Source organism: Hemitrygon akajei, chromosome 27, assembly GCF_048418815.1.
Source record: "Hemitrygon akajei chromosome 27, sHemAka1.3, whole genome shotgun sequence".
NCBI classification, from domain to species: domain Eukaryota; kingdom Metazoa; phylum Chordata; class Chondrichthyes; order Myliobatiformes; family Dasyatidae; genus Hemitrygon; species Hemitrygon akajei.
In genome coordinates, this window is record NC_133150.1 from 43,091,009 (window position 1) to 43,114,844 (window position 23,836).

Below are 23,836 nucleotides of genomic sequence, written 5' to 3' on the forward strand. Positions count from 1 at the left end.
TCTCAGAAATGAAGTTTTCAGCAACAGGTATCTGAACCATAGTATACTGCCAATATTTTTATGCCAGTGTCTTACCCTACATAGTGACAGAAATTATATTGCAAATGTTCCTGCCAAAGAGTTCTAAAATTCCACTTCAAGGAATTATTTTGCCCAAAGCACTTTTCCTCTTTAAAAATGATTTAATATCAGGTTTCGAACATCATCCCCAGTCAGTTTAGGGTAAAGCCAATTAGGGATCACAACTCAACTATGTCAGAAAGCAAGTTACTTCCCTTGCAAGGAAATTCTTGCTCTGATCACGGCAAGCATCTCTAACCAGTTTTGTAATCATTTTCTAAATGCAAAATTGTTTTACCCTTTCTGGTTAAAAATGTTCACTTTTGCCTTTTTCCACACAAAACAGGTGATTTTTTAAAAAAATTGTGTGCACTTAATATAAGTGCTGCACAGAAAGGAGTAAATTAACCAAACACTGGTCTGAAAATGTAAAATCAGCCTATGGAAACAGATTAGCTATTGATTCATTGAAATGCAAATGAGACAAAAGAATAATAAGGGACAGATAATTATTTGCTCCCAAATTCTCCATCCCTAGGAGTTTCTTCCCACATCCTGTAGTTATGTTGCACACATTAACGGCTAGCAGACTACTCAATGTCAACACAATTATGAGCACAAGTAGAAAACATATTAAACGCTGCTCTTGTATAGCAACTATTCAAAGTGTCAATGTTAGAAATATTAAAATTACAGCAGTCAAAATTGCCTGCACTGTCTTCTTCTACGAAGCGCACAGCTTAGTACTCTTCATGCCTAAAATCTATTGCCTATGAAGTGCAATTAAACTTTAACATGTTTTCTTTGTCCCCTACTGTTCAAGAAATAGAAAGCAGTTAATCATCCAAGCACTTGCAGGTTCATAATTTTTTAAAAGCTCATATTTTATATGGTTCTGATATCTACTTTATTCTAAACTGAATCATTAATAGACTGAATCTGTAATAAATCTTTAAAATAATATGGTGTCAAGAAAAATATTGCCGGGACTGATGTAATTAGTAGTAGTGGGCAAGCAAGTGAGATTGATAAGGTCAGCAATATAATAAGGTTATATTTGGGTGTTTTTTTTAACCCCAAAGAAATGCAGAGGTATTCCAACACGGGAATCTCTACTGCTAACATAAATGCAAAAATCACTAAATGTTTCTCAGAATACCCCAAAGGATTATGAACGTTGCTGCTTATAAGGAATAGTGTTATATATAAGTGAATCAACACCATTATATAAACCCGGCATCACAAGAAAGGTGAAATACCCACATATAACGCTAAAGGTTTCAACTCAAACAGAAGTAAAACAGTGTCAAGTAGATATAGAAATAACACACTTTCCATTTACAACACAGGAATTTCAACATGCCCTTTACATGGGCTACTACTAGTCAAGTGCTACTGGCAGTTGAAAATATTATAGTACTCCAGGAAAAGCTCAAAATCACATTCTTCAATATTTTGGGCAATATAATAACAAATTTTAGCCAGGCTATTTTAATAACCTGCACTCTTCTGCAAGTAACACATCACCAATACCTTAAGAGTACAGATGTGTTCAATTTATTAATGATACAATTTTGTCCTTGCCCAAACATCTTAAAAACTTAAGAAGAAACTGAGCCAATGAAATATTGCAAGATATACTGGAGTAGAATGCGTCTTTGTTTTAAGAGAAGTGGGTCAGATGATCAAAACTGCTGCTTTCCCATAGCCCGTTACAGTTAATGTCCCTTATTGTAAAAAAAAATCTGAACTGGAAAAATGGAATGTGGTTGGGACATGTGGGAAGACAATATTTTCAATGAATTATGAAGCAGAAAACACCATCAGTTGCAATTTCCCAGAGATATAAAATCTTAAAAACAAAACTCTGGCGTTTTAATAGAACTCAAAAAGCCAAGATTTTTAAGCTACTCCAGAACTCACAAGTATACTACTCTCAACGTTACATTAAAAATGCTATTCCTTGTCATCCTTTAATTCCCCCCTTCCAAAATAACTGAGCATCGAAACCAATTTACATCAGCAGACATTTAATGTTCTGTAGCGAAAATAAAAACAAAAGAAATTGAAAGCCCACTTGAATTGGATCTCAACATTAAGAATTGGCTGTACAAGTTTTTTTTAATCTGTAACTTACAAAGATATGGCTGCTTTGACAAAATGCTGATAAAGACAACAAACGCGTAGTTTTTCAGGATTCAGTCACATTCATTTTTAAACGTTTCAATCTGCAAAAAAAAACAATTCAGTTCACAAGATCAGACCTGATGACTCAGCGATTTTTGGTGGCGCAGAACTGCTTTTATCCCATAGTTTTGTTTTTTAAGATTAAATATAAGTGTTTAAAATAAAACTAGCAATGAAAACTGTGTGATAGGTTAACAGATTATTACATCACACATTTTGTTCATTTACTTTGAACAGCATGGCCACATTTTAAAATACAACAATTTTATAACAGAGCAGTTCCTTTTTGTTAACTGGTTAGATATGAACTGCAGGACACTGGCCATTTTGATCCCCTGTAAGTTTTAAAAGCAGAAGCTTAGACCAAATTAAACTTCGGAGAAAAAAAAGGACATTTTGAAATATAACATACAATTTTCAAATAGGATTATAGCAGTTGACTGGTGATTATTTATTCGTCACCACTGGAATAATTTGCATATTTAGTTGTGCAACATGGGTTCATACGTCCAATTTAAGAGGATAATTTTCATTTTATACAAATCATGAGGTAAGAACTGGGTACAAAAGTTTAAAGTGTTTGAGATGAATTTTAGAAAATTCATCAGATATATACTGAGAGAGAGACCAATCAGTCAGCATTAAGCAAAATCTACACTGCTTTTAATGAAGCTGCATCTTAAACGTCGCTCATTTTGCTATGTGTATTTACAGCATTGAAATTTTACAAGGTTGAGAGAGTTATACATTTACAGGAGCCTTTGATCTTGTCCTTTGCTATCAATCTTTCAAAGAAATCCACAGGAATGATTCATTCATAGATTCATTCACCGGGAAGAAAATTAAAACAATTTTTGTTGCTAATTTGAATGAATTTCATGTTCTATAAATTATACTTTCACATTCATGCATTTTGTTCTTTTATTCTGTACACAACTCATTGGGAAGGAACGTTAACTTCCTGGATCAAACAGGCCGAGAGGTTTGCCTGAACATAATGTAAGTACATCTGCTGTGCTAATATACTTTTGTAGCTTGGCAAGACTTTCTATTACCTGACATGAAATTCTTATTACAAAATGAAAGTTTTGCCAAAAGTACTAATAATTTTGGCTAACTTTGAAGATTCTTATTTTGAAAAGATCAAAGCAACTCCTATAAAATAGCATGCCAAATTTAAAATGATTTGATTTTGTTAATGACCGCAAGATACAAAATGGGACACAGCATAAAAAAAATACACGCACACACCCACTCAAGTCCTCTGTCTAAACCTTGTGAACCAAGCTGTCAGTGAAATTTATTCTAACTCTACTTATATAAAAAATATTCCCTTGTATTGTTCAGTCATCCCCAGAATTAACTTCCTCCTCTTCCTCCTCCTCTTCTTCCTCCTCCTCATCCTCTTCCTCATCTTCTGGCTCCTCCTCTTCATTTGTTTCTGGTGGAGGACTCTTCTCTTTCTTTGATTCTTTAGCAGGACTTTCTGGTGGTTGCCCCTTAGAAGGTGGTGATGCCTTTGTGGTAGCAACCCGACCCTTTCCTTTACCTTTTACCGGACTAGGAGTTGCAGGGGTGACTTCAAAAGAAAAAGACACAAAAATCAGTAATTAAAAGTATTCAGCAACGTGACAAAAATCACTTATTTTAAAGTGATTCAAAACAATTTAAGATTAACAGATTTCTGATACAAAAACAATTAAATGCTTGGCTATTCGGCAGGAAAGTAAAAATTGGTCTGTTAAATTCATGTTTACCTAGGAGATATGACAGAGTAAAAACTACAAAGAAGTTCTTGCAGTCTTATCAACCAACACTACTATATGCCCAACATGCTGCCTGGCTTGTTTGTTAAACAAAAGGTTAAAATAAAGGCATTTAACTTTTAATCGGGGTTAAAAGTCAAATGAAATATATAAGCAAAATGTTAAATGATGGTAATACTGGAAAAATAATACACATTAAATAAATAAAAGTAACCAGACCGTTCCTAACTAACAAATTACTAAGCACAAAAGATCCCAAAAGTTTTCATTACCTTGTGTACTTGGTGACAAACTAGAAAAGTAAATGCTGACATATAACTGACTCATTTAATGATGGAAATTGTGGGAAGGAAAAAGTGACACTAAATTTCTTATGCAAAGCTTCACATTTTGACCCATAAGCTAAAGAAATAAAGATATAGATGTACATATACACAAGAACTGTTGGAAGAGGTAGGCTTAAACTTGAAGGCAGAAATGCACTCAATTTAAATACAAAACATTCGTAATTTTTTTAATGCATCAAGGATTACGACAAATATTAAACAGAACTATAGAAGACAACATGGTATGCTTGGAACACAAAAGCTCAGGTCAACACATTTCTCTGGCTGCAACTGTGAAGAATAGTAGAAAAATTGCCCAAACATTAGGCTTCCACTCAAATCCCAAACAACAGTCAACTCAATTTACAATTAAACTTTGCCAACTTTCATAACATTTAAGAATTAAATGAATAGCTGAAAAGTAATGACAGTGCTGGGATATTGAACTGGTATAGATAGGTACTTGATGGCTGGCACAGACACAGTGGGCTGAAGGGTTGGTTTCCATGCTGTATGAGTATTACATTCAAAGTGGAGGAGGATCAGGGATTCTTCTGACATAACGCAACTGTGCATAGGAGCCATAGCGATCCAGTGTGGGTGGTGGAAAGAACACACCATCTGACAAACTACCCACCTATCAGTCCCATACCAGTCTCACTGGACACCTCAGAACCACGTAGAAGTAGATTACATTCAATCTCAAGGGAGGACTGCCTGAACTTTCAGCTCTGTCAATGCATTTAGTACTTTCAATGTTTTGCAAATAAAAATCCAGTTAAAATATCATAAAACCATGATTAGAGCACACTTGGAATATTGTGTTCAGTTCTGGTCACCTCGTTATAGGAAAGATGAGGAACTGCAGATGAGACTCACCAGGATGCTGCCTGGATTTGAATATGTCTTCCGAGGAAAGGTTGAGCAAGCTGGGCTTTTCTCTTTGGAGTGAAGGAGGATGAGGGGTGACGATACAGGTATACAAGATAAGAGGCACAGATAGACTGGACAGCCAGTCCCTTTTTGCCATAATTTTAAGATGATTGAAGGACAGCATGAGGGAGAGGTAGGCTGTTACTTATTTTTCACAGAATGTACTGCCAGGCATTGCAGATACATCAGAGATATTTACGAGACTCTTAAAGACACTGGATTAAAAAAAAACAGAGGGCTATGTGGGAGGGAAACAGTAGATTCATCTTGGAGTAGGTTTAAAGGTCGGCACAATATCGTAGGCCAAAGGGGCTACACTGTGCTCTTCTACATGTTCTAAGGTAATAATGGCAGTAATACCCAAATAAAATATGGTAGACCCAGGTCATGGCCAGGATCAAATGCTGCCTAAGCAGGGACCTGGATACACTGCAATTTGCCTACCACAATAGATCTACAGTGGATGCAATCTCACTGGCTCCCAGTGCAGCGTAGAGGGAACAGCGCTGCATGCCCACAGGGTTTTAGTGCAATTATTGACATGACCATGTGCAATTGTTGCCCACTTCACACTGCCCTGAACTGAACAATTCATTATCGACCACACTGATGGCATGGAATTAAATGGGAAAAACACTGCTGCCCAGTTTATGACAAAATTGCTGTAGAGATTTCAGTACTAGTTTTTATAGAGATCTTCGCAAATCTTAATCCATTAGACAAACTGAAAAGGGCTTCTTGCTTGTTACATGTTGACGCTATGATATGAATTTGTAATTCAGTATTCAAGTAGTTTCAGCACAGATCTGTACAACGATGAAAAAAAATTGTCTCAATTCTTCTCAATCACTAAATTCAATTTTGCAGATTAACTGATGATCTTTCTTAACATTTAACTGTATGTGTAGGGAAGAGAGAGGCAAAGGATGAAAATTTTTTTTAAAGTGAATGAGTTCCTGCTGTTCCTTGCGTCTTCTCTGCCATTCAACATCGTAATCTAACAGAAGTATACTAATCTTTTCCACTCCCTTCAAAACTCGAGTGAGCACAAGAGTTCTGCAAATGCACAAGAAAAAAATCCTTTCAGAAGCTTGTATAGATGCAAGGACTTTTAAATCAGGAGGTACTACACCTGTTCACAAGCGCCAACAGCCCAAAATAACATGATGTAAAGGTTAAAATCTCTTTGCTTTATTCCTTTATTGCTGATCAATTCTATTGATACAATTGTGAGACAGACATCCTTCTGAACTTTTGCTCAGATCCCAGATACACCATATTCCTGTAGAATGAAAACTCACTGGCTTCCCCCTTTCAATTCAGCTTCCTTATTTGAGCCCATTTGAATCCACCAAGTATCTAACCTTCACCTTTATACTCACTGATCCTGAACCATACCTGTTTCTATCATAGAATTTTAAAAAAATTGAGACAGCCCATGGATTTAATTTTTCCATTAACAGCTTACCTGTAGCACTGAGCCTGGGTTTAGGTGTCTTCTTTTCCTTTTTCTCAGGCACTGTTTTAGTTTTCCTTCCCTTTTTGCTTTTCTTCAAAGAACTCTCATAGTCACTATCATCATCCTCCTCCACGTAGAAGTCTGCATCACTTCCAGAATCCCCTTCTATAATAACATGTACAATTGTGAATTTCAGTCATATAATGTTTTTTAATTGACCAAATACCATACTGATTTTTTGGTGCTGTATTTTCCATTAAAAGCTGTAAATTCCTAAGCTGCAAGGAAAGGCCAATGATGAACACCAACAAAAGCGAGACATTACGTTACAGGGTGGCAGAACTATTATGGTTTCAGACAAGAGTTCCAGATTACAAATTCAAAAGCCATCAAAAGGCCACAAAACTGAATTCAACACATTTAGTGGTTTTATTAGTCTGAAAAGTTCACAGCCAGATCATTAATATACCCCAAAGAAAGGTATCCTGAAAACCACGCCTCATCATGAACTTAATCAGTATGTATATCAGTGCTCCCAAGGATTGTCATTTACTGTAAGCTTTTCTTACGGTTGACCCCTCCCGCTCCACTGCCCCAGAAAGTGCAACACCCCACATCTGTCACTTGTCCAGATTAAACTACCTGCTACCTCTCGGCCCATGTTTCCAACTGGTCTATACCCTATTGAATAAATCCTTTGATAACCTTCCTCACAATTCATAATTCCACTAATTATTGTGTTATCTTCAAGCTTGCAATCACCTTTGTCTCTATCACAAGCAGCACACAATCGGTCCACCGTACCAGAGATCACCAATAAGTGTTCGATTTCCACTGAGGTCAGGTATGCTCTCCCCGTGACCACATGACCATGTGTCCCCTGGACACACCATTTAAACATTCACAGTCTAGGTTCAAAGAAGTATGTCAGCCTCTGGGGTAATACCTTCCACAAAAGCTAACTGGAGTCAGGTTTTCCAATCAGTGAGAAGAGATTGGAGGTGTGGGTTGTAGAGATGCCCTATCCTATATAAATGACACACAATGTCAGGTTACTGACAGGGCCTGCTCTTCTTAAGATCAAAACAACTTTCAGAGAACCTTAGGAGAAATGTAGAGAAGCATCATGCTGGAAAAGGCTACAAAAGTATTTCTAAAGACCTGAGTGTTCATTAGTTCACAGTAAGAAAATGTCTAAAAATGGAGAGAATTCAGTACTGTTACTACTCTCCCTAGGAGTGGGTGCCTTGCAAAGATCACACCAAGGCCACAAAATGCAATACTCAAGGTGGTGAAAAAAGAACCCAAGGGTAACAGCAGAAGACCTGAGGAAATCTCTAGAACTTGCTAAAGTCTCTGTTCATGTGTCCACAATACAAATGGTGTTCAAGGAAGGACATCACTGAGGAAGCCACTGCTCTCAAAATAATATTGCTGCAAGTCTCAAGTTTGCAAAAGACCACCTGGATGTTCCATAATGTTTTTGGGACAAAGTTCGGTGGACAAATGAGACAAAGGTTGAATTTCTTTTGCAGAAATGCATGGCAGTACATTTGGAGGAAAAAGGGCATTGCACACCAACACCAAAACCTCATCCCAAATGTGAAGCATTGAGGTTTGGGGCTGTTTTGGAAATCTTTGAAGAAATAACACTAACAAGCAGGATAGACAAAGAAGAATCGATTGATGTTGTGTACTTGGATTTCCACAAGGCCTTCGACAAGGCTGCTAAACAAACTATGAGCTGATTTGCAGAAGAAAAAGAATGGGAATAAAGGAAGCCTTGTCTGGCTGGCTGCCGGTAACTAGTGGTGTTCCACAGGGATCTGTGTTGGGACCAATTCTTTTTACGTTATACGTCAATGATATGGATGATGGAATTGTTGGCTCTGTTACAAATTTGCAGGCGACATGAAGATAGGTGGAAGAGCAGGCAGTTTTGAAGAGAGGCTACAGAAGGACATACTGATTAGGTAAGCAGGCAAAATATCAGATGAATACAGTGTTGGGAAGTGTATGGTCATGTACATTGGTAGAAAAAATGAAAAGGTCAACTATTTTATAAATGGTAGGTAATTATAAATGGTAAATGGTGGGGCACTGAAGAGTGTAGTAGAACAGAGAGAGCTTACAGATACAAAATTCCCTAAAAGTGACGTCACAGGTAGATAGGGTAGTAAAGAGAGCTTTCGGTACATTGGCCTTTATAAATCAAAGCAATGAGTATAAGAGTTGGAATGTTAAGGTGAGGTTGTATAAGGCATTGGTGAGGCCGAGTTTGGAGTACTGTGTGCAGTTTTGGTCACCAAATTACAGGAAGGATATTAATAAGGTTGAAAGAATGCAGAGAAGGTTTACAAGGATGTTGCTGGGACTTGAGAAACTGAGTTACAGAGAAAGGTTGAATAGGTTAGGACTTTATTCCCTGGAGCGTAGAAGAATGAGGGGAGATTTGATAGAGGCATATAAAATTATGATGGGTATAGATAGGGTGAATACAAGCAGGCTTTTTCCACTGAGGCTAGAAGAAAAAACCAGAGGACATGGGTTAAGGGTGAATGGGGAGAAGTTTAAAGGGAACATTAGGGAAAGCTTCTTCACACAGAGAGTGGTGGGAGTGTGAAATGGGCTGCCAGATGAAGTGGTAAATGCAGGCTCACTTTTAACATTTAAGAAAAACTTGGGACAGGTACATGGATGAGAGGTGTATGGAGGGATACGGTCCAGGTTGTAGGTCAGTGGGACTAGGCAGAAAAACGGTTCGGAACAGCCAAGAAGGGCCAAAAGGCCTGTTTCTGTGCTGTAACATTCTATGGTCCTATGGTTCTAAATGGAGAGAAAATTCAAAATACTGAGGTGCAAAAGGACTTGGGAGTACTTGTGCAGGATTCTCTAAAGGTTAATTTCCATGTTGGGTCAGTGTTGAGGTAGGCAAATGTGATGTTAGTTAGCATTCATTTCAAGAGGCCTAGAATATTAAAACAAGGATGCAATGTTGAGACTTTATAAAGCTCTGGTGAAGCCTCACTTGAGTATTATGAGCAGTTTTGGGCCCCTTATCATATAAACATAGAACATAGAAAACCTACAGCACAATATAGGCCCTTCAGCCCACAAAGCTGTGCCAAACATGTCCCTACCTGAGAAATTACCTAGGGTTACCCATAGCCCTCTATTTTTCTGAGCTCCATGTACCTGTCCAGGAGTCTCTTGAAAGACCCTATTGTATTCGCCTCCACCACTGTCTCCGGCAGCCCATTCCACGCATTCACCACTGTCTGCGTAAAAAGAACTTACCCCAACATCTCCTCTGTACCTACTTCCAAGCACCTTAAAACTGTGCCCTCTTGTGCTAGCCATTCTGACCCTAGGACAAAGCCTCTGACTATCCACATGATCAATGCCTCTCATCGTCATAAGCACCTCTTTCAAGTCACCTCTCATCCTCCATCGCTCCAAGGAAAAAAAGGCCGAGTTCACTCAACTTATTCTTATAAGGCATGCTCCCCAATCCAGGCAACTTCCTTGTAAATCTCCTCTGCACCCTTTCTATGGTTTCCACATCCTTCCTATAGTAAGGCAACCAGAACTGAACACAGTACTCCAAGTGCAGTCTGATCAGGATTCTGATTAGCTGCAACATTACCTCTCGGCTCTTAAACTCAAGTCCACGATTGATGAAGGACAATGCACTGTATGTTTTCTTAACCACAGAGTCATCCTGCACCTATGGACTCGGACCCCAAGATCCCTCTGATCCTCCACACTGCCAAGAGTCTTACCAATAATACTATATTCTGCTATCATATTTGACCTACCAAAATGAACCACCTCACACTTATCGGGGTTATCCATAAGGCAATGTCCCCTTGGATCCCATGCCTCCTTACTTTCTCAATAAGCCTTGCATGGGGTACCTTGTCAAATGCCTTGCTGAAATCCATATACACTACATCTACTGCTCTACCTTCATCAATGTGTTAAGTCACATCCTCAAAAAATTCAGTTAGGCCTTTCACAAAGCCACGTTGACTATTCCTAATCATATTATGCCTCTCCAAATGTTCATAAATCCTGCCTCTCAGGATCTTCTCCATCAACTTACCAACCACTGAAGTAAGACTTACTGTTCTATAATTTCCTGGGCTATTTCAACTCCCTTTCTTGAATAATGGAACAACATCCGCAACCCGCCATTCCTCCGGAACCTCTCCCGTCCCCATTGATGATGCAAAGATCATCTCCAGAGGCTCAGCAATCTCCTCCCTCACCTCCCACAGTAGTATGGGGTACACCTCATCCGATCCCAGTGACTTATCCAACTTGATGCTTTCCAAAAGCTCCAGCACATCCTCTTTCTTAATATCTACATGCCCAAGCTTTTCAGAAAGCTGTACGTCATCCCTACAATTGCCAAGATCTTTTTCCGTAGTGAATACTGAAGCAAAGTACTCATTAAGCACCTCTGCTACCTCCTCCGGTTCCATACACACTTTTCCACTGTCACACTTGATTGGTCCTATTCTCTCACGTCTTATCCCTTTGTTCTTCACTTACTTGTAGAATGCTTTGGGGTTTTCCTTAATCCTGTCTGCCAAGGTCTTCTCATGGCCCCCTTCTGGCTCTCCTAATTTCTTTCTTAATCTCCTTCCTGCTAGCCTTATAATCTTACAGATCTCTAACATTACCTAGTTTTTCTCAACCTTTCATTAGCTCTTCTTTTCTTCTTGACTAGATTTACAACAGCCTTTGTATACCATGGTTCCTGTACCCTAACATCCTTTCCCTGTCTCATTGGAACGTACCTATGCAGAACTCCATGCAAATATCCCTTGAACATTTGTCACATTTCTTCTGTACATATACCTGAGTACATCTACTCCCAATTTATGCTTCCAAGTTCCTGCCTGATAGCCTTATATTTCCTCTTACTCCAATTAAACGCTTTCCTAACTTGTCTGTTCCTATCCCTCTCCAACGCTATGGTAAAGGAGATAGAACTGTGATCACTATCTTAGAAAGGATGTGCTGAAACTGGAGAGGGCTCAAAGGAGGTTCACAGAAGTGATTCCAGGTTTCAACAGCTTGTCATACAAAAGTGTTTGATGGCTTTGGGCCTGTATTCATTGGAATTCAGAAGAATGAGGGGTGACCTCATGGAAGCCTATCAAATGATGAAAGGACTTGACAGAGCGGATGTGAAGAGGATGTTTCCTATGGTGGGAGTGTCTAAGACCAGAGAATATAGCCTCAGAATAGAGGGGCATCCTTTTAGAATGGAGATGAGGAAGAATTTCTTGAGCTAAAAAGTGGTGAATCTGTGGAATTCTCTGCTGCAAGCTGTGGAGGCCAAGTCTGTATGTATATTTAAGGCAGAGGCTGATAGATTCAACTATCCAGTGATCCAATATCCACTCTCGCCTCTCTTTTACCCTTTATATATCTGAAAAAACCTTCTTTTGATATTGTTGGTTAGGTTACTTTCATATTTAATCTTTTCCTCCTTGATGGCATTCTTAGTTGCCTTCGTTTGGTTTTTCAAAGCTTCCCAATCCTCTAACTTCCCATGAAGTTATGTTGTAATTTGTAGCCCAGATCCTGGCTACTGTTCGGAGGTGTGCATATAAAGCAACTCACATCAGGGTCTTTTTACCCTTTGCAGTTTCTTAACTATACCCACAAGGATTCTGCATCTTCTGATCCTAGGTCACCTCTTTCTAAGGATTTGATTTCATTTCTTACTAACAGAGCCCTCTGCCAACCTGCCTGTCATTTCAATGTTAAGGTTCCAACTATAATCTTCTTTCAGCTACGACTCAGTGATGTCCACATCATACCTGCAAATCTCTAACTGTGCTACAAGATAGTCAACTTTATTCCACACATGGTGTGCAGTCAAATATAAAACATTCAATCCTGTATCCAACACCCGTTTCGATTTTGTCCCCCTTCTACATTGCAATTCATTCCACTGACTGCAATTCTGCCCTATCATCTGCTTGTCTTTCCTGAGTCTCACGACACAGTCTCTGCTTGTAAACCAACAATCCTACCACTCTAGTTCCCATCTCTCTGCCAAATTAAGTTTAAACCTTCCCCAACAGCTCTAGCAAAACTGCCTGCAAATTGGTGGCTCTCGGGTTCAGATATAACCTGTCCCTTTTGTTCAGGTCATACCTTCCCCAGAGAGATCCCAAAAATCTAAAACCCTGCCCATGCACCAGTTTCTCAGCAACAAATTAATCTGCCAAACCATCTTATTCTTACCCTCACTAGCATGTGGTACAGGCAGCAATCCAAAGACTGCTACCCTGGAGGTCTTACTTCTCAGTTTTCTACCTAACTCCTTAAATTCTTCAGGACCTCCTCACTTTTCCTATGTCATTGGTGCCAATATGTACCAAGACTTCTGGTTGTCGTGAACTCGATCCCAGACATCCCTGACCCTGGTACCTGGGAGGCAACGTGGCAAGTGGGAGTCTCTATGGTGTCCACAGAATTCCTGTCTATTCCTCTAACAATATAATCTCCAAACACCACTGTAATCCTCTTCTTCAACCCCCCCTTCTGTTCTAAGCCACAGCAACAAGAACCGGTCAGCGTGGCTCTCCCTCCCCTTCGGTTGGTTGTCCCCTTTAAAAGTATACAAAATTATTCACTTACTATTGAAGGTATGGCACAGGGGTAGTCTGCACTGGCAGCCCATTTCCTGCCTCTTGCAACTTAGGGGTGACTACCTCCCTGTAGCTCCTATCATCTCCTCAGTTTCCCGTGTGAGTGAAAGAGTCAATATATTTCCCGTGTGAGTGAAAGAGTCAATATATTTCCCAACCACAAGCCTCACCAAGCCTACAATTTTCAATTTCTACTGCCCCTTGTTAAGCAGAAAAACTACATCAGCTGTTCTCCAGTCCTATGTCAAGGGGATACAAAGATCTCTGTCCAGGTTCCAGTAATCTCTTCCCTTACTCTTCCAAATAACCTGTGACAGATCCCATCGGTCCTGGGGACATTCATCTTAATTGTCTCCGAGACCCATCCCCTGCTAGACCTCAAGATGGACAAGACAAGAACACTACCATACTCTGCACTGATCTATCCCCCACCATAATGCTCTTTAAGAGATCCACCTCCTCTTAGATACCAACTTGGCCCTGAACATCACACTCCTCACCAATCTCACTATGCTCCTCATCCTCTTCTTGAATACTGATGGAAGGTATTCATCTAATACCTCGCCCATGAAATGAACTAGAAAGTCAATGACAGTAGGAAACACAGCAAAGCTCAGGTAGACCACCACCTGATATCTATTAAAAAATTATTGCCACCTAATTGTCAAGTACAGTTCATTCAATGAATGCACGATTTTTCTGGTTTTATATGCAGTATGCATCCTGAATAATACAACCACCAATTTATAATCATACAACTGAATCTCCAGAAGGCAGTGGTACAAACAACAGCTACTTGACATGTTCACTTTTTCCATAAAGGAATAACTGACCACCAACATATTCCCTCTCTTTCAGACTTTATTTCAAATTTCTTCCTCTGCAATCTTTCACTTTTGAGCTGCAAACAAGACCACAACAACAATCTTACCACATTCTCAAGATCTTTCCAGGGGGCAAAAGTAATATCACTCACTTTCTTGAGCAGCCTCTTCATCATCTTCATGCTCTTCTTCACTTCCTCCATCATCCAAAAGGATTTCTCTCTGTTTGCTTGCAGCTTTGGATGCAGCTTGCCTTTTCTGACGACCATCTTTGTGACCTTTTTCATCTTCACTCTCATCATCCCCTGCTAAAAGAAATAAGTAACCAGGATTAAATCACAAACCCACACCAATTATACTGGGAGACAGTACAGTCACCGGAACATATCTGCACCTTTATGAGATTGTGATATTATTTACTTGATCACAGAAAGTTTAAGACATGGAAAACAATGTACACCGGTTCAACTGAGATACCCTAGACTACTACAATAAATTAAATTCCATCTGAAGTTACACATACCGTATTTTACACTGATTATAGAACAAGGTACCCTATATTATCCTGCTATGTTAATTTTGGTGCCTTACCAATTTTCTTCCTTTCATGATACCAAACCTCAGGAAATAAACTTCAGTAATTCCTCATCACCATGATCACTTTTTACAAGAGAAGGTCCTCACTGGGTACAGCACAACCAAATCAGATTCTTCCTTTCAAAGTTCAAAGTAAACTTATTATCAAAGTTATCTCCTCTGGTTCAAGAGTTTGATGGCTGAAGGGTAATAACTGTCCCTGAATCTGGTGGTGTGGGTACTGAAGCTCCTGTACCTTCTGCCTAATGGCAGCAGTTAGAAGACAGCATTTGAAATGACATCCCTTGGAACAAAAGTTCTCTTACAATGCATGGCCTGGAGATGGGGGTCCTTGATGAATGCTGCTTTCCTGCGACAGCACTCTGTGTAAATGTGCTCAATGGAGGGGAGTATGTTACCTGTGGTGGACAGAGCTGTATCCACTTCATTTTGTAGGCTTTTCCCTTCAAGGGCACTAGTGTTTCCATACAGGCTGTGATGCAACTAGTCAATATACTCTATATCGCACATCTACTGACGTTTGTCAAGTTTTAGATGACATGCTGAATCTTTGCAATCATTTAAGAATGTCTGCTCTGCTTTCTTATGTGCTGGACCCAGGGTACATCCTCTGAAATGATAATATACATTTTCCAAATGGTCACCAAAATCTTAACATTGGGCAATCAGTCACCAGGATCAAATAAAATTCCTTACCTAGTTAGTCATGATACAAAAACCTTTTTGCTTAAGTGACCCAGTATTCAATAGCACATTTTTACTGATCATTAGAAATGTAGCAGCAAAAGTATGAAGTGGCAACAATGATTAACCATGTACTGACTGAACAGCAAGAGACAGGTTCGAGGCCTGTCCATCTATACCAAGAGCAAGGTTAGATTCATCTAAGCCTCTGGCCATTTTGGAAAGGTGGGGTCCAAGCCAGAGCGCATTGATGCGACAAGTCCCCGAGTCTTGAGGGGAAGGATCGACCTGATGACTGAACAATTTAAACACGGGGTCAGGTGGATTGCAACGGCAAAGTGTTGGAACCAGTGGCAAGGGTCATGCTGGTTCTGCTCGCTCTTCCATGACGTTTACTCCGCTCTGCGCTGAACTGAGACTGAGGTTGAGAGTTGCTCCAGGCTTCATGTCTGAAGACTCACTTTTGTTTTAAATACTACTTGCTTATTTCTATTGTTTGCACTATTTGTTTTTAATCCCTCAACACATTGGGAGCTTGACAGTCTTTTTTATAGGTTCTTTTGGGTTTCTTTGTTTTGTGGCTGCCTGAAAGGTGATGAATGACATGGTTGTATAATGTACACCCTAACCTCGTTATATGCGTCTTCAGACAATGCAGATTCACAGTTATACCAGGAACCTATTTCTACCAACTTCTCCTTATATGCATCCAAAACTCACAGATATACGAGGAGCACTGCTTTCCCACCAATACAAGTCACGTGCACACGCCTCACAGTCTCACTGTTGGGACGAGAAGCACAGCTTTCCCACCAATACAAGTCAGGTGCGCGTGCTTCACAATCTCACTCCCGTCAGTCTCGCATTGGTTTTGGCAAGATGTGGATGTGCGATCTTGCGCTCTTAAACTTTTGTTGGTTTTACCTACAGTGTAGTGATTATGTGCTTGAAATATTTAACTATGCCTTCTAAGTGTCCAATGTCATGTCCTGGGCCATCAGCCGAGTGGCAGAGAATCGCTTTAACACTTGAAAATAGGTTGGAAATTATAAACAGTGCAGCTTCAGGTGAAGGTAACACAGCTCTGGGACACTACTGCCGGGAACAGAATCTTGCCTTTAAAGTTCTTTTGTTGCTTGACAATGCGCCAGCCCATCCTAAACATTTGGACAGCATTCATCCTAACATAACAGTGCATTTCCTGCCGTCTAACACAACATTGTTGATTTAACCACTTGATCAAGGTGTGATCCACATTCAGGGCGTTTTTTTTTTTTTTTACGGTGAACTATCAGATGCTGCAAGCAACAGATGATTTTGAAAATCCCGGGAGTTTACCAACGGTGAGGGAATGGTGGAAGTCAGAACACTTGGCACAAATGACGATGAACATGGACCCAAGTTTAGAATTGAGTCAGTATTTCAGTCGTTCCCTGCCGTTAACCCTTCTTCCCTACAAGCAAATTTATACTGAAAAACAAAATGCTGCCAAGCAAACAACCTTCACCACTTTCTTCAAACCGGTGTCATCATCTGCTGCCGGCAGTTCTAAGAGTTCTGAGTGTTCCTTCACCCCTTGCTGTGCTGGATAGGATCCTGACGACCACAACCATCCACTTTATCCATGTAAAGCTGCCCGACACCACAACAACCACTCATCTCCGGGAGCGAACACACCTGCAGTGTTGGTGAGTACTGTACACCCTAGTTTGTTAACTTTCTATGATTTATTACATTGAAGATTACATTAAATTGATTAAATATAATATGAATGTTGCCTTGTGTTACTGCTTTTGTGTTGTATTGGTATGAAAATGTGAATAGGTAACATAAAACATATTTAGGAAGCCCTCTGGAATGCATCCCTATTTTCTCCATTTAAATAATTATTCATATTACGCAATTTCACATTATGCGTTGACTGTGAGGAATGTACCCCCCCCCCCCGGCATATAACGAGGATAGGGTGTATACGTACTTTGATAATAAATTGACTTTGAAATGACAGGGTTACAGATATGATTCTGTTAATCCCTTAAATGAACTTGTTATGCTGGGTTCTTGATATATGGCTGTAGGATTCCCCAATAGTCCACTTCCAGACTAAAGGGGTCATACGCTAGAAATTCCCAAGATTTAGTGGGGATTTTGTATTTCTTCAAGAGAGTTTTGTGGACATCCTTGGATCTTTTTTTAATAATTCACCTGCTAGTTGTCTCCCGTAGCAGAACTTACACTAGGTGAATAATAATTTTGCAGAGACCTACCCTACAACAGAATCACTCTCAGTGAAGACTGAAGATAGGACTGCAGCATTGCTGCCACATTCTCTCCCTAACATTACATCTTAGCTCTAACGTTAATTTTCCTAAACCACTTGCTTTAAGGAACAGCTTATTCTAGCTAAATCATGACCTTACGTACAGCCTACATGTCTACAGCCTTTTGTTCTAAGGAGATTAAATCCCAGAAACAACCCGAGTACCATGTTCATTCAATCAGCAATGCACTACCACAGTAGGATTTGAAGATATTTCCTAAACTTCAAAAAATCCCAAGGTATGTGTTAGTTAAGATGATATTGTTTTAAAGCAGCAGAGCTTTCGTGTGATGATATACAAGTCACTAAAAGGCATTAATAGTTGTAAATATAGCCATAAAAAGGAAATATCCAGAATACGATAATTTGTGATTGTTAGCTAGAAAATAGAGGTATAAATTTGAAACAATTTCATTACAAAGTCATTGCACAAAATAACTTAAATGTGAAATCTTTTCCCTTAAACGAGTAGTGAAAAAACCCACCCTTTTGGAAGGTTATTAAATATTCCTCCAGAGAAATATTAAAATTCACAAAGAGCAACCAGAAATGTAACATTAGTGTTGGTGTACTCATAAGTAGGAAAATATTGCACCAGAAGATTAATTGATATTACCAAGCAATCAGGTAAAAATGCAAAATGCAAGGTCAATATTTTAACAGAAGCCCAACTGAAAACATTATCCATGCAGCTGATTTTACTGATAGCAGGCCTGAGGATGCATGTAGAAGTATTATAAATCTAACCCAATCTGAAATTGGAACCCATTTTTATTTGTCAAGGACATAGTTTGAGCTACAAGTTCACAAAAGACACATATTAAAACACTTTCCAGCAAAACTACATCCTTAGAAAATAAGTACTAACAACTACAGCAGCTGCACAAAGCTTACTCAATTAATTGGAACTTCCATGAAATGTTTAATACCCAGTTGACATAAACTAGACTACACATGCTGCCTGATAACTATAAACGTCATTAAAAAAATCTGAAAATTGTAAGAATACATTAGAAGTTTAAACAGAAAATCTACAGACTGTAGCACTGATTTAATCAAGATGGAACAATGAACAAGTGAAACAGTAGAAATAGTCAAAAAGTTAAAGAGGACAAACTTAATTAATTTCAATAGAAAGACTGCAACATAAACATTCCAGTAGAGAATATCTGGACTGTTTTCTCATCCAACAAATTAATCACTTTCAGAATTCATCATCCATCAATTATGATATACAGTGCATTTGATTCATTGGTCCATCAGTTAATCGGGGTGGCTGCTTATTTGGGCCAACTCTTAAAGATTAAAACTGAGAAAAAAAGCTGGAAGAAGATGGTGCTAGGGAACAATATGACCAAAGGCGACACCCTTCAGCTGGATCATGAAACTATTTCTTTCACACCTTCTTTTCCTTTCAAATGTGGTTCTGCTACTATTCTGCCCGTGATCTACATTTTGGTGGTGTGTTTTCAGGCTGATTGAGCGATCTGGCACTTTGGTGATGTCTCGCAGGGTATGGTGGCCATGCAACTAAGGAGCCTGGAGACGGCGCAGCCATTATCTGCACTAGTTGTCTGTACTAATTTTGTTAATTTACAGTCAAGGAACACAGCAGCTTTTTAGCTGTCTGTTGTATCTGACGATGACAGTGAAACCTATGCGGGAGGGTTTTTAAAAGTGGAAGACATTGTACTGGGACAGTTCCACTCTCAACCTCGGAAGTCCGGATCTAGTGGTACAAGTAGGTGTTGCACAAGACATCTTCTTTGGTTACAGTGGATAACCATGACTACTTCTGCGCCTCATCATGCCCTTTGTACTCCACAGTGTGGCAGAACCGCTTTCTTCGCCATTGGATCTCACTAATGATCACATTCACCCAGTTGCCTGGAGCTGATTTCACATGCTAGAACAGGAATATCCCAGGTCTCAGGCCAAATGGCTATCTTCACCTGGTTTAGCTTGCCTTTCGAAGTGTATACCAGAGTGTGGCCGCTGTCACATGCAAACAGCAAGCCACAGCTGAGAGCTGAATGCTGGTCCCGGGGACCAAAGGTGAATGGACACGACAAGCCCTAGAGATGGTACCCCTCCCTGGACACCACATACATGGCAGTGTACAATGGATGAATTTCTCCACCTATTAGGAACTAACATAGTTTTATAGTATTGTAGTAGCACTGGTAGTGTTCTAATTTGCTCTGTATTTCACTTAAATACATAATTCGTTACTTCGTTAAGCGATAGTGTCTTTTATACCCTTTAAACTTTTTCTATGTAACTTCAGCTAAGCCGGTCCCAATGTGTTCCAATTAAACTGAACATTATAGCTTTCATTAATCTGAAAATGTTACCATTTCTCCCTCCACAGGCACTGCCCAACCTGCTTATTACTTCCTGCAATTTTATTTTAATTATTTATTTCCAACCTTCACTGTACTTTGCTTTCAGACTGCCCAAATATAGTGATCAGTAAAGAAACAAAATGAATTATTATAGTTTCTTCAATAATTATATTTGCAACAAACAGCATTCATAATAAAAAGTTAACAGATAATTATTGCAGTTCTAATAAATCACACCATCTGTTTTATAAACATAATCCTGGCTTTTATCTATTACCCAGAAACACATCCCATGTTATTCTGGGACTCACTGCCTGAATCTTAGTCCCAGATCTCCCAGTAATGTTCTATTCAATTACATTATATGTTAACTCATTGCACATCTTGCAAGATCTTTCTGTCAGTCTGTTAAAGGAAAAAATTGTTTTTTCTAATCTTTCTCAACAACCAGCCTATTAGTCCTTTGAACTTACTCCTGAACTGTAGTCTTCAAGGGAGAAGACAGCCAGAATAACATTGAAGGTATAACCTGCTCATAGTCTGCAGTTTTGCTCAAAGACAAATTCACAAAGTTTACTACCTTTGTGCACAATAGTCCTGATATCCTACTGAACATCCATTTTCACTTTCTATAAAGAATAGTGAATTCCTTATCAAAATGAAATTCTTAAACACATAGCTTGGAAAACAGGAACTACTGAAAGCAAGAGCCAATGAACATCAAAATATCAGAGTGCTGACAAGGAAATCACAATTCTTAGAAGATTACAATAGCAATCACTCTATGCTACCTAGAAAACAAAGGCGAATGCTCAACATTTCATGAGAGCAGTCATGATTGATGCTGGTTGGCACTACTGATATGTAAAGACAACCATTACAGATCAAATAAGACACCCCAACAGACTGGAAAATGAATAAGCACTTCTGGATTCACTCTTAGTAATTCTAAATAATCTATAACACAACCTTCATACACTTGCGCTGTTTTATAATTGCTGTATCTTCCAAAGATAATTTGGATATGATGGAATGCACCAGGACATAACTCATGACACGTTTCTAGAGGTCAAAAGCTATTGTGAAACTACCAAAGTTGCAACCCAAGTATGCGTATAAGGTGTGAATTGTTTGTTCCTCTCCGTGCCTTGTGGCGCATCGGGCAGCAACCTTGCCATTTCTTTAGCATTTGTCTGTTTTTTTTAAATGAGGCTGGGTTGCCAGCTCAAGGCTCAACCCTGCACAGATGAGAAGCGTGCAAGGAGCTGGCCAGATTTGAACCACAGTGCAGATGCCACTATACCATCGGCTTAAGGTATAAAAAAAACTGGAATTAATGCCAGGATTTATTACTGCATGATACATACCAACCTGACCATGTCCCAGGTATGCATTGTTTTTAACAATTTACAAAAATGAAAATAATTTTTAAAAAATCACAGTTCTGAAATGTTTCTTTGAATCATTTGAAATATCTAACAGAACTACCAATTTTGATTTACAGCAGTCAACATATTGTTTGAAATCATTGACAGTTAGCCAAAGATAATGGTCTAGTAGTTTTGGTACGCTTTGTTATTTCCACTTATAAAGCAGAGATGTTTGCTGGAGAGTAAAGATTTGAGATTTGATCCATTTACAGATAGTTAATTTCAACTAGAAGGAACACTTTATTAATCTTTTTTCCTCCAGTTCTGATGAAGGGTCTCTGCCCAAAAAGTCAACTATACCCTTTTCCATAGGTGCTGCCTGGCCTGCTGAGGTCCTCCAGCATTTTATGTATGTTACCTTATTACTAAGTCTTTGGTATCCACGAAATATAGATTAAGGGCAGGGGCAAGAAATGAAGCGGGAGAGAGACTCCTAACTCCACGTATCACCCATTATCAATTCCTGGAGTGCACGTTTTGTAGAATATTGATTGGCAAGGCTTTGCAGCCATGTCCTTCACCATCAAATACACTGTAACACTTTGGATGAGCTAGGATACAACAAAAGATATTTCTCAGCTTATATACTGGCCTGGGTGAAACTGCATACAATGTGAACTTCAGAATGAGAAGTCTAGGAGGAAGTTGTAAGTTATTGGCAAACGGCGTTGGAGTAAGGTGGGGACATAAATGAAGAGGAAAGAGAAGATTATGAAACAAAACAAATACATACCTGGGACACATCTAAAGTACTTACCATCAAAGTACTGACTATAATTACTTTCTTTAAAATAGTTGTTTGGAGATTGGAGTTATCCTTTAAGCAGCAATTCCAGGAACCCAGAAAGAAGAAAACATGCCCCAATGCCAAAAATTATTACAGATATACACAAAATTATGACAATGATTGTCATTCGACTAACTTCTTTTAAAAAAATATACCTACAAATATAATATTTGGTAATGCACACAAAATGCTGGAGGAACTCAACAGGCCAGGCAGCATCTATGGAAACAAGTACCATTGATGTTTTGGGCTGAAACCTTTCATCAGGACACATGAAGGGTCCTGACGAAGGGTTTCAGTCCCAAACGTCGACTGCAGTCTTTTCCATAGATGCTGCCTGACCTGCTGAGTTCCTCCAGCATTTTGTGTGTATTACTTGGATTTTGAGCACCTGCAGATTTTCTCTTGCTTGTGATAAAGCCTGAAGTAAAGCCAACATTGTCCTTTGCAGAAAATTGACCAACTAGGTAAAGAACAAAACTTAACAGACTTGATGTGTTTTTTTATATATATAAACCAAGGAACAGCAAGTTGGATCATCTGCCAGCTAGTCCACAATTACGGCCAACTGCTACCCTGCACATTTTGAATTTGTGCAATGGTGCTAACTGTGCTAACAATTTTAAAAAGACATGGGTTCCACCCTACATTAATCAAACATAACAATGTGAATGAAAAAGTTTTAATACCTGCTGTCCAGCACCTTGATGTGACTTTGAAAGAGGTCTCAATACAAATTAAATGGGCAGACGAGTAAAAAAACTGGACACCATGCCAAATTACTGGTACCTTGTTGGCTCTTATTGATAGTTATATGTAGAGATCCTAAGTGCAACATCCTATACAGTGAACAATTCCTTTTCCACTAACATGCCCCCCAAACCTAATCTGATAAGGTGTAAAATGAGTTGAGCGATCAAGAAGGCCTCAGTTACAGGATATACCAAGGGGTAACTTTTAATAATTTTATACTTCCAAAAGAAGAATGAATGCAATATAAAGAAAAGTTATACTTCACTATGATGAACTCATGCAGGGTGCCAGCTCATACATAAAAAACTGAATGGGGCAACTCAAAATCAAAGATGAGGAAAACAAAATTAATCAGACAGGTCATAAACTTTCCACATATTCTCGATCTTAAAAGGTTAAATACAGATTTCAACACTGATTTTTCAAGGAACATTAATCTCAAATTTACTCCCTTAATTTGCATGGAACTTGATTTTGGCATTCCTAGGACTTAATACGGATATAAAATCATTAAGAGTTTCTACCCTGAATGCACATCCGAGAGACTGTAAGATTCAAATCCGCATTCGAGAGTAGAGTACAAAATACACCAATGTTGTACTTAGGGAATCATTCAGTTGATGTTGAATTTCAGTAAAGACTTTAAGTGAAATTCAAAATAAATTTATTGCCAAAGTATATTTATGTCAGT

The 23,836-nt window shown here is 39.0% G+C and overlaps 1 protein-coding gene across 2 annotated transcripts in view; it reads right to left on the reverse strand.

Annotated features, from left to right (window-relative positions):
• Positions 1 to 2,073: 2,073 nt before the first annotated feature.
• The window catches only part of nucks1a (nuclear casein kinase and cyclin-dependent kinase substrate 1a), a 46,250-nt gene continuing 24,487 nt past the window's right edge, over positions 2,074 to 23,836 (reverse strand). Inside the window, exons 6-8 of one of the 2 annotated variants that reach the window (XM_073030774.1) lie at positions 14,382 to 14,534; positions 6,741 to 6,896; positions 2,074 to 3,826 (exon numbers count right to left, since the gene is read on the reverse strand). In XM_073030774.1, coding sequence (XP_072886875.1) covers positions 3,591 to 3,826; positions 6,741 to 6,896; positions 14,382 to 14,534 — 545 coding nt within the window. In that variant the 3' untranslated portion in view covers positions 2,074 to 3,590. Of the gene's footprint in view, positions 3,827 to 6,740; positions 6,897 to 14,381; positions 14,538 to 23,836 lie in introns of both variants that reach the window. The other variant, XM_073030773.1, reaches the window with a different exon arrangement.